This window comes from Nyctereutes procyonoides, unplaced genomic scaffold (assembly GCF_905146905.1).
Source record: "Nyctereutes procyonoides isolate TBG_1078 unplaced genomic scaffold, NYPRO_anot_genome, whole genome shotgun sequence".
In the NCBI taxonomy this organism is placed as follows: Eukaryota; Metazoa; Chordata; class Mammalia; order Carnivora; family Canidae; genus Nyctereutes; species Nyctereutes procyonoides.
Window position 1 is genome coordinate 46,332 of NW_026575104.1, and position 12,000 is coordinate 58,331.

The 12,000-nt window shown below is 51.5% G+C and overlaps 1 protein-coding gene and 1 pseudogene across 1 annotated transcript; one reads left to right on the plus strand and one right to left on the minus strand.

Moving 5' to 3' along the window:
- Positions 1 to 291: 291 nt before the first annotated feature.
- Positions 292 to 1,802, minus strand: LOC129514781 (transcriptional coactivator YAP1-like). The gene is given in 4 exon segments (XM_055333487.1): positions 292 to 711; positions 714 to 776; positions 825 to 1,027; positions 1,118 to 1,802. Coding segments are annotated over 4 exon segments (1,371 nt in total).
- A 7,532-nt stretch (positions 1,803 to 9,334) lies between these two features.
- LOC129514782 (M-phase-specific PLK1-interacting protein-like) lies at positions 9,335 to 9,896 on the plus strand (annotated as a pseudogene).
- Positions 9,897 to 12,000: the final 2,104 nt, after the last annotated feature.

Here is a 12,000-nt window from a genome sequence, read left to right on the forward strand (position 1 = left end):
GGCTCACTTCCCCCAGCCCCCAAAACGAACAGTAGTTATAATAGCAAAAGAAACAAAAAAAGTTTTTTTTTTTTATTCTTTAGAGCCAACTATAAAAGAGGTCAGCAACATATTAACAGCAGCAATGGACACGAAGAGCAAAATAGTGGATGAAAGAATCTTGCTGGACGTCTGTTCATCTTTTTCGGTGTCAGCCAGAAGACTACGACTGGCTTACTTGGAAATTTCGAGCATACACGTCTCATCTCCTTAGATCCTTCACAGGTTTGGAATTCGGTCTACCTGAGGGCTCTATAACCATGTGAGAAAGCTTTCTGTGTCCAGCTTGGTGGCAGCCAGCACGGACTCCATGTCGTTAAGGATGTCCGAGCTCAGAGCTTCCTGCAGACTGTGCATCAACTCCTCTCCTTCTATGTTCATCCCATCTCCCTCCAGCGTTCCGAGGTCCACATCTGTCCCAGGAATGGCTTCTAGGTAGTCTGGGAAACGGTTCTGCTGGGAGGGCAGGGTGCTTTGGTTGATAGCATCACCTGTGTCCGTCTCGTCAACACTGTTCAGGAAGTCATCTGGGGTTCGAGGGACGCTGTAGCTGCTCATGCTCAGCCCACTGTCTCTGCTTTCATCCCGGGAGTGGTAGGCGCCACTGTCGAGGAAGGGATCTGAGCCACTGGTCATCATCGTCCTCAGTTCCTGAGACATCCCGGGGGGGGAGGCACTGGACTGGGAGTCCCGCCATCCTGCTCCAGTGTTGGTAACTGGCTACGAAGAGCTAGTTCCTGACATTTCGGAGAATTTGCTGTGCTGGGACTGATGTTCCGCATTGCCCGGCGGAGCAGCTCCTGCTGCTTCAGGCGCAGCCGCTCCTCCTCCATCCGCAGCTGCTGGAGGCGCGTCTGTTGCTGTTGGCTGGAGCCCCCGCCCCCTAGGACGCCTGGAGGGCTCTGCGGGGCTAGAGGTGGGGGCGGCTTCCCCGGAGCGCTCTGGCCGATTCTCTGCTTCATGGCGAAACGAGGGTCAAGTCTTGGGTCTAGCCAAGAGGTGGTCTTGCTCTTATGGTTTATGTAGCGTATTTCTCCATCCTGAGTCATGGCTTGCTCCCACCCATCAGGAAGAGGACCTGAGGCTGAGGTCATCCCACTCTGCTGCACTGGGGGGCTGGTGGGCGCCGTGACGCTCCTCCGGGACAGCATGGCCTTCCTGGGGTCCAGCCACGTCGTCGTCCGATCGACGTGATTCAAGAAGTATCTCTGACCAGAGGAGGTTCTGGCCATCTCCCAGCCGGCAGGCAGAGGCACGTCGTCAGGCATCTCAAAGGAGGACTGGGGGAGGTGCTGGGCGCTGGGTGCAGCTGCGGGGCCGGAGCTGACCCCAGCGGGCGTCAGGGCCCCCGGGGACACGGCTCCCAGCTGCAGGGAAGCTGCAGAGGAACGAGCTCGAGCATGCTGTGGGCTCAGGGCTCCCGCAGTGCCTGCATCGGTGCCGGCCTGGCGGGAGTGTGCCTTGGGCTCCGGCGGCTTGAAGAAGGAGTCGGGCAGCTTCCGCAGCCGCATGGGCACCGTCTGCGGCACGTTGGCCGCTTTGGGGTTCATGACGGCGTGGAAGAGCGCCTCCAGGTCAGTCTCCGAGCCCCCCCGGACGTGCACGATCCAGTGGCCGGCGGGGGGGGCCTGCGGCGCCGCCTGCGACCCCGGAGGCGCGGGGGGCCCGGGAGCGGACGGCGGGGCCTGGCCCGGGGGAGGCGGCGCGGACGGCGGGCCCTGGGCCTGAGGCGGGGCGGCGGGCGGCGGTGGCCCAGGGTCCATAGCGCCGGGCTGCGGGGCTCGGGGACTCGGGGGCTCGGCCGCCTGGGGGGGGGGTGAGAGCGAGCGCGAGGGAGCCTGCGGGTGAGTGTGCGAGAGCCGCGCCCGCCCGCCCCGCGGCCCCCGGCGGCTCCGCGGCCCCTGCGCTCCCCGACGGTCGCGGGGCGGCTGCGGCGGGGCGGCCGCTCCCTCCCCCGCTGCCCGGCTTCCTCCGGGACTTACTTCCTTCCTCCCTTTCTCTCCCCCGGCGGCGGGAGGCGGGGGGCGGCGGGCGGCGGGCGGCGGGCGGCGGCGGGCGGCGGCGGGTGGCAGCGGCGACGGGCGGCGGGCAGCGGGCGGCGGCGGCGGGCGGCGGGGGGCGGCGGGCGGCGGGGGGCGGCGGGCGGCGGCGGCGGCGGCGGCGGCGGCGGCGGCGGGCGGCGGGCGGCGGCGACGGCGGGCGGCGGCGCCCGACTGAGACGCAAACTCGCCGCCGACGCCAAGACGTCAGTTGAGAGAAGCGCCCGCCGGAGCCGCGCGCCGGCCCCGCCCCCTCGCGGCCCTTCCTGCCTCCGCGCGCCCGCCCGCCCCGGCTGCGCTCCCCCACGGGCCGCGGTTCCTCCTATTGGATGAGTGTATCGTGATAAATTTACCTATTGTACTATTGTTGGGCACTGGGGTTGTTTTAAGTGTTTGCTTATTATAAATAATGTGGGTATGAACATTGTTGTGTGTGGCCTTTGGATGCATGTGCGGGCGTATTTCTGTTAATCATCTAAAAAGAAATGCGAAAATATTGGGTCAGTTATCAGTGTTATTTGATCATGGCAAACAGCTTGTGTAAAATTCACCCTGTGATCAGAGGTAGAGTTCTTCTGACGTCCTGTTTGCCGACAGGAATTAGTTTAGTTTAGTAATGCAACTAAAAACTTTTTTAGCGATGTTTTCAGGCATTGGTATCCTACTGCATTTACAATTTGCATGTCCCTGATACTAAAGAAAGTTTTTAATTAGATTATTGGACAATATCTTTTGTGAATTTCTGATTTAAGTGATTGACCTGTTTTTTATTAAGTTGTCTTCCTTATTTGTTACTTATTAATTTGTATATACTTGGATAGGAGCTTCTATGGTTATACAGCTTGCAAATATTTTCTACTTGGTATTTTTAATTTTTTTTTATTTATTTATGATAGTCACACACACAGAGAGAGAGAGAGGCAGAGACACAGGCAGAGGGAGAAGCAGGCTCCATGCACCGGGAGCCCGACGTGGGATTCGATCCCGGGACTCCAGGATCGCGCCCCGGGCCAAAGGCAGGCGCCAAACCGCTGCGCCACCCAGGGATCCCTCTACTTGGTATTTTTAAAAAATATTTTATGTGATTATGTATATACGTATGTATTTTTTAATTTTTATTATTTATGATAGTCACAGAGAGAGAGAGAGAGAGGCAGAGATACAGGCAGAGGGAGAAGCAGGCTCCATGCACCAGGAGCCCGATGTGGGATTCGATCCCGGGTCTCCAGGTTCGCGCCCTGGGCCAAAGGCAGGCGCCAAACCGCTGCGCCACCCAGGGATCCCCGTATGTATTTTTTTGAGAGAGAGCGAGCATGCAAATGGGGGGACTAGCGGGGGAGAGTGAGAAAGAGAGAGAGACTCTCAAGCAGACTTCATGCTCAGCATGGGGCCTGATGTGGGACTCAGCCTCACAACCACAAGATCATGACCTGAGCTGAAACCAAAAGTTGGATGCTTAACCAACTGCACCATCCAGGCACCCCTACTCGGTGGTTATTTTTACACTTTCTATTTGATGACTTCTCATGAATTGCATGACATTCTTATTAATATAGTCCGATTTATCAAATTTTTCTTCATAGCTAGTGAGATTGGGTTTAAGAACTTGCCCTATTCCTACAGAATGACAGGATCTTATCCTTTAGGTTCCAATTCTAGAAGTTTTATTATTTACCTTTTGTAATTATACATAAAATTAACCTGAAATTGGTTTCTACATATGGACATTTCCGTCTTGGGTAGTTTATTAAGATTTTATGTTTGCTTTTGGCATGAACGGATATTGAAATTTATCAAATATTTTGTTTGAGACTGTTGAGATGGTCACATTTTTTCTCTTTTGTTTTCATAGTGTAGCAAGTTATTTGGAGCCCTTTAATATCAAAACACCATTGTATTCTTGGAGCAAATCCAATCTTGGTTTTAATGTTTTATTCCTATATTTTCTGGATTTGATTTGCCAGTATTTTACTCAAAATTTCTGTCAATTTTTATATTCAGACCCTGGTGAAATTTTAAAATAAATTGAGAAATGCTCCCTTTTTTTTTTTTTTTTTTTTTTTTTTTTTGTCTTGGGAGAATCCGTGCAGTAGTTGAATTATCTTTTCCTAAATGTTAGTGGAATTCACTGATGACACCATTTTGGCCTAGAGTGTTCATGGTGGCCTAGAGTTGATCATGGGAGCAGTGTCTTGAACGGACATTGGGCGATTCAGATTTTCTATTTGTTTTTGCACCAGTGTTTGTAAATTGTGTTTTTCTAATTTTTTTTTCATTTTATATGACTTTTCAAATGTGTTGGGATATATTTGCTATTGTTCCTGTTAATTTCTAAATATATGGAGATTCTAAATAGTTACTTACTGATGATTTCTAACCTATTTCTCTGTGATCAGAGAATACAATCTATATAATTCTGTTTAATATCCCAGAATTTGTTAATTATGATTAAAGTCCCATGCATATTTGAAAAGAATGGCAGCCTATAAACTGATACTGAAATTGCTTTGTTGAAAAGTCTCTGGATACAAGTGTTGACTTAATTATATTTCTTCCCACTTCTTTGGATTTTTTTCTTTTTTCTGAATATTCTTAGATAATATGAATTCAGGCCTATTTTCTCCTCCTGTCAATTAAAATTGTCTTTAGAAAGTGTCCTCTTGGGATCCCTGGGTGGCACAGCGGTTTGGCGCCTGCCTTTGGCCCAGGGTGCGATCCTGGAGACCCGGGATCGAGTCCCATGTCAGGCTCCCGGTGCATGGAGCCTGCTTCTCCCTCTGCCTGTGTCTCTGCCTCTCTCTATCTCTCTCCCTGTGTGACTATCATAAATAAATAAATAAATAAATAAATAAATAAATAAATAAATAAATAAATAAATAAGAAAGTATCCTCTTCACGTCCAACAGGGTCTTTTGCATCCCCACCAGGAGACCACATTCTGGGGCTGACTCATCCAGGGGTGGGCACCAAGTAAATCCATCTTGAAGTCATTTGCCTCAGTCTCATCACCGTGCATGATTTCCCCACTTATTCCTGCCTGATCTTACCTACACTTCCTGATTTAACTCATCTCAGTTCTCTTTCCAACCTTTGAAGAAATTTTGAAAAGAAACCTTTTCCTATACACTTTAAAAATCACATCGTGTATTTTGTTTATGCGTAAGTGATAGAAAACATTTTTACCTGCACTTCAATACATGAAATATTTACCTTCAAACTGTTTACATGAGTTTTCCTTTCACATGTAGAAAAAGTAATCTACCCATTCTATTTCCAAATAACTGTACATTCTGAATTAAATTGTAAATATTTCAAATTAAACATACGTGGATCCCCACAAGAGTCAACTCAAACAGAAATTATGGATCAACCATGATCTGATTTACTGGGTGAACTGAGTATTAAGCCCAATTATTGCTTTTCCACTACTAAATCAGGAATAGAATCAGTGCCTAAAATGAAAAAATAAAACCAAGTACAACTCAAAAATCCAAATCTTATTGCATTGCCAAATACCCCTAATACTAACTTTGGGGTTATCATCAGGCAGTCATTTCCCTCCTGATCAGGGCATTTCAGAGCTTGCTAAATCTTGAATATAGTATGGCCAGAGCCTGTTTTTTAAATATTTCCTAATTGTGTGGTAAGAGATGCTTCTGTGATTTGAAATATGTGTCTATAGCATCTCAGAGAACTTTTTATACTTTGAGGATTTTTTTTTTAATTTTTTTTATTTATTTATGATAGTCACAGAGAGAGAGAGAGAGAGAGAGAGAGGCAGAGACACAGGCAGAGGGAGAAGCAGGCTCCATGCACCGGGAGCCTGACGTGGGATTCGATCCCGGGTCTCCAGGATCGCGCCCTGGGCCAAAGGCAGGCGCCAAACCGCTGCGCTACCCAGGGATCCCCTATACTTTGAGGATTTGTGAGCTCACATATTTTAAACAGGTAATTGTACACCTTTAGTTGTATTTCCTTCTCCTTACCATAAACATCAGATGCTATAATTAAAGAAAGGCATGAAACCAGAGTACAAAATAGATGGTGTGTCTCCCCAAAGTACAACTTTGAAAGAAAAAAATCCCTGTAAAGCAACAGGAACGTACTCTGTGATTATGTGCTCTGGGGCAGTTACACAGCCAGCATGAAGCGGATTACAAATTTGTTTGCTCTGGCAGGAAGGATATGCCTATTAACGGAAACCAGCTGTTCAGAAAAAATGCTATGCCCAAAGTAGTGGAAGGATGTCTTAATTTAGCTCTGGGCCACATTTATTACTGCCGAAAAAAAAAATCACAGAAACGATCAACACTATTCAATTAATAACATCCTTGTGAATTTATGCAACACAAAGGAGATATTAAGAATGGTTCGTCTAAAGTGAATCAATCTCTAGGGTTTCACCACTTTTTTCTTTCACCACACCATATCTCTGAGCTTTCCAACTTGTTATTTTTCATTCAAACCTATGCAGGGAGACACTTTTAGCAACTCAGTAGAAAACGTTTGTGCTTTCCTTTTTGGAGTGACCAAAGAAACTTGGGCAGGTCCCTTAGAACCCTCCCTCAGCACTGAGGATAGAAGAGACTACATTTTGGATTCACTGAGCATCAAATATCTCTGCTTTTCTTACTCTATGACTTTTGCACAAATATCTGTTCTCTTTCTAAATTTGGGTCAAATTATGTCACAGCTTATACAGATAAGGCTTATGGAAATATTTAACTCAAAGTTGTAAAAGGCAGAGAAAGACAGAAAAAGGTCGAATTGAAATACATAGGGTCCAGAACCTAAGGATCTTATGTCATTTCTGAAACGTCTTCATTTCCAGAAGGGCTGGAGCAATTCCTCAAGTTCTGTTTACATTTTGATATGGGGCCTTCAAGGGCATTGAGCTCTGTTCTCATTCTTTTTTTTTTAATTTTTATTTATTTATGATAGTCACACACACACAGAGAGAGAGAGAGAGGGGCAGAGACATAGGCAGAGGGAGAAGCAGGCTCCATTCACCAGGAGCCCAACGTGGGATTCGATCCCGGGTCTCCAGGATCGTGCCCTGGGCCAAAGGCAGGCTCTAAATCGCTGCGCCACCCAGGGATCCCCTCTGTTCTCATTCTACTAGGGGCTTCCTGCCCTTGGCCTGGGCTCAGTTCTTATGCTAATGTGGGGCTTTCTAGGACATTAAGCTGTAAACTTTTGCTTTTCTCCCTGTAACTGAAGTAATGTAAATTTCAGCTCTTCTTCGTCAGGGGCCTGGGATGGCTGGACGTGTGCTAACGCTGGACTGAAAGTGGAATGGCCTTATTTTTCTCGGCTTCCACGCATCCTGTCCCATCCTATCTAGCTCCTTCCCCCTTTCCCGGAGCTCCTAAGAGAGCAATTGCAAATGACCTCAGCGTTGCAGCCTGTGTTGGGGACAGGCCCAGGGATTTGGGATCAGGAAGACCTGGAGCGCGGGCGTCCTGGCTGTGCAGCGGGATTCGATGCTGCAGACTCTTATTCCCTAAGGCTATCTTGACAACTGACTTTGTACATAGAAAAGCTCTCCTTTGTCTTTGAAAGATGAAGAGCGAGTCAAAGCGTTTTTTCTCTGCCCATCTGATTGCTCAGATTCCAATCTGAGACGTATTTCCTGTTAATAAGGATAATTTACTATCCGTAGTACTATGGTTAAAATATTCTGACACAAGTAATTCAGAGCGATGAGGGTTTCTCACCTCTTTCTTCACAGCTCAGTCACTCATCAGGAAATGCATCTTTATAGATTTGGAAAGAACTGAGAGACATTATTACCAATAGTCCTTCCGCTGTTTCAACTGACACTGAAACACTGTGAACTCTTTGGAAGACAAATGTCAAGGAAATAAATGTTTGCATTGCTAATTTTAAATGCACTTGCAATATGGAGTCCATTATGATAGAAGTATTTTTATCTGTGTTAGGTTTTTTGGTAACTAAATGGAAATGAGACCGCCAAGGCAAGCGAGGGTCCAAGAACAGATTTTATTGCAGGCACCCTCGGGCGAGGTTCCACGACTCACGGAGGGGAAGAGTGAGTCGGGGAAGTCGCGCCAAGACAAGGTGGCAGGGGGTTTACGTAACGTTGTAAGGCAGAACGGTTTCCTATTGGTCGGCTCATATGCAAAGGAAGGATTGCAATCCAACCAGTCAGAGTGACCCTCCCCATGCAAAGGAAGGATTGCAGTTCGGTCAGTCAAAGGTGACTTCCTCCTCTGGGGTTTGAAGGGCATTGGGTCCGGTTGGGGAAGTCCAAAGGAGAGGTCTAAGGGTCTGCGTCAAGCTGTCAGCAGGTCATTGGTCCATTGGCGTCCCAGGTGGAGGTGGTGACAGGAACCTCAGCCATTTGGGGTATCCGCCATCTTGAGGAGTTTCTCTTCCCGCCTGGCCCCAACAATCTGATTTTTGCTATTTATCATCCTTTCCTACTTTTCAGGTTGAGGAGGCATTATACTTGTTCATAAGTGTTTTTCTTTCGTTCTGATATAAAATTCTTATATATATTCTTATATACTTCCTCTCACTGACGGAATTGAAGTGTGGTCAGGATCCGAGCCCTGGGGGACCCACGTCCCACGCCAGCACCTGGAACTCAAGAGCCACTCAGCTTCCGGCTGGTTTTGGTTCTGCCTCTGCGCCCTGCTGGCCCGCCTGCGCTCCCTGTGCCCAGGGCCTCCCCGGGACGCTCCCGCTGCCACCCACCAGGAGCGGCCTGTTCCACCCGAGGGCCCTTTTTGGGACACGCCGACAGCTTCTGCGATGTGTGCCTTCCCTACCAAGCACGGTGCCAGGCTCACAAGGGAAGGCCCGAGTGAGTCAGGGAGGTGGTCAGGAAAGCCCCCGCCCCCCCCCCCGTGGGAGGACTACAGGGCGTTCTGAAGCCAAGGAGCCTGGGCCCGGCCTCAGGGCCCTCAGGACACCCCCTGGAGGTGACAGAGGGGACACTGGCTGGAGGGATGGAGAGGAAGACAGTGCTCAAGGTCAGGGCACAGCTGGGAGCAGGAGTCCGCCCGAGGGTGGGGGAGGAGCGAGGCAGGAGGAGGGTGACCCCAGCTCTGAGCCGCCCGCGGTGGGGCAGCAGTGGTCCCTCTGCTGGGAGCGCGGCACAGGGGCGCCTCCCGCTCCCCAGCCCCCATCCCGCGGCCTCCACCGCAAGGTTCCACCTCGGGGACAGGTCACAGCAGCAGGGACTTGACCAGGCCGCAGTGGAACTTCCAGACGAGGGGAGAGCGCGGCGCTGAGGGCTTGGTCTCCGTCTCCTGACATGCACCGGCAGAACCTTCGACCCCCGACTCCTCCCTACCCCGGCGCGGGTGTAGGAGGTTGGGGTAGCGGGAGCGGCTTCCGGGATGCCCCGGGCGGAGGCGGACCGCGGCCGCCCTCCCCTCGGGGCGGGTACGGGAGTCCGCACCACACGCCGCCGTACGGGCCCCGGTCTAGGCCCTATGGGAGCGGCCACTCTCCGCGACACGGCGGCAGCTTCCCGGGGGGCCGATTCGGGTCTCCGTCCCCTGGCGGCTACCCTGGCTCCTACTCCAAGTCCCCCGCGGGGTCCCAGCAGCAATTCGGCTACTCCCCAGGGCAGCAGCAGACCCACCCCCAGGGTTCTCCAAGGACATCTACACCATTTGGATCAGGGCCTGGTAGAGAAAAAAGAATAATGAGTTGGAAAGTTATTTCAAGCCTTCAATGCTTGAAGACCCTTGGGCTGGCCTAGAACCAGTATCTGTAGTGGATATTAACCAACAATACAGCAATACTCAAACATTCACAGGCAAAAAAGGAAGGTACTTTTGTTAAACATTTCTGAAATCCACCCGGAAGCTTCATGTGTCAGGAACATCTTGGACAAAACTTTTACTCCTGTCATTAAGTGGAACCCTAAGATGGTGACTTTGAATAACAATTAGTTGAGTCTTCTTGGTACTTTTCATCATATCAAGTATTGTTGATATTAGAGAAGACATACAGTACAGTAATTTGCAACATTTAGCTCTTTGGAAGTGCCTACCACATTTTAGAAGATTCACAGTTTCCAAATATTTAACGTTCATGGTTATATAATGGACATTTGTCTTTCAATGGTTTTCCAATGTTTTAAAATAAAACATTTTTGTCTTTCTAAAAAAAAAAAAAAAAAAAAAAAAAGGAACTTCCGGACGTGACGGCAGAGGCCCCCGGACTGCGTGAAGCGGCGCTCGCACCAGCGGCAGGCGTGCGGCTTCTCGCGCATGTGCACCACGGCGTGGCGGCTCAGGTCGTGTGAGTACTGGAAGCCCTTGCCGCACTGCACGCACGTGTAGGGCTTCTCGCCCGAGTGCGTGCGCTCCTGCCTCTTCAGCGTGTAGGCGCAGGAGAAGGTCTTGCCGCAGAGCGGGCAGGTGGGCGCCGGGCCGTCGGGGGACAGCCGCGCCCGGGGGCCCTCCCGCTCGCGGAAGTGGGCGCTCAGGTGCCCCTGCAGCACGTGCGCGCCGGGCAACAGCTTGCTGCACAGCGGGCACACGCACAGGGCCCCGCGCCCCGCCGCCGCCTCCGCGCCGCCCGCCGCACCCACACCGCGGCATCCAGAACTGGGGTCTCCACCCTATCAGGGGAGCCCTAGTGCAAGGTCTGCAGGAGGGGGGCAGGCACCCTGAGCTGCGTGTCCCAGGGCCTCGGACACAGGGTACCTGTCAGCAGACCCGGCGGAGAGGGTGCCACATGCCTGGACGGAGGGGTCCCGAGTGCCCGAGGGTCCAGCGCAGGCACAAAAGTGTTTAGGAAGGGGGAGACCCTGTGGACTGCAGAGTTGGCATCCTGGGGACAAGGTGCAAGAGCACCCCAAAGGTGTCAGGGTACACCTGGTCTGCGGGGAGACGGAAATAACCTGAGTGAAATAGAAAGCGAAGATTTTTTTTTTATTTACAATAGTCACACACAGAGAGAGAGAGAGGCAGAGACACAGGCAGAGGGAGAAGCAGGCTCCATGCACCGGGAGCCCGACGTGGGATTCGATCCCGAGTCTCCAGGATCGCGCCCTGGGCCAAAGGCAGGCGCCAAACCGCTGCGCCACCCAGGGATCCTGAAAGCGAAGATTTTGAAGAAGTTGGGGCCCCAGGGGTGGGACGTACTGCGGGCCGCCGGCGGTCTCTGGCGGTCTCTTCCCAGGGGAATGATCTAAAGGGGCTGCCCTGATGGAGCATCTCGCCCCGCTGTGAAGCTCTTCTTCACTGCAACCCGGCTAGCTAGGTGCTCTCGTGATGGCACTGGTGTGATGGGGGAGGTTAGTTAGGTCAGCGGCCACGCAGCAGGCCACCAGTGGGCCGTAAGTCCCTGAATCAGGATTCAAATCCTGATGGTCTCCTGAGATCCCACCGGCACTGCCCCGCAGCCCCACAGATGGAGAATGGGTTGGGAAAGAGGAAACCCAGCCAGGGGTGGGTGGCAGGTGGAAAGGAGGCCTGGACTAGGGTGGAGGAGGTGCTGGCGGAGGGGCTGGACTGCGAAGGCTGGGACCCCAGGTTGCAGATCAGTGGAGAGGCCTCCAGCCCTCCTCAGGAGGAGGGAGTGGCACCTGTGGGGTGGGAGGGGCAGAGCCACCCAGGGGTCCCATTCAAATCCTGGGGTGGGAGACCTGAGGACTAGCCCTGCGGAGCTAGTATCTCAAGTCTATGGCAAGGAAAGCCACATTTTTACACTAAAAAATTATTCCGTGTTCATTTGAAGTTGAAATCTGACTGGACATCCTGCAGTTTTCTTTTTTTAAATCTGGCAAGCACCCTTGGAACCCTGAACCCACAGGGTGCTCGGCCATAGAGACTGCCCTGGCTCCCAAGGTGCATCCACTCTGGCCACCCCGACCCCTGACCCCTCCTCCCCCCACCTCAAGGAGGGCCAGCCCCCCTCCCGGCCCCCCTGGAGCAGG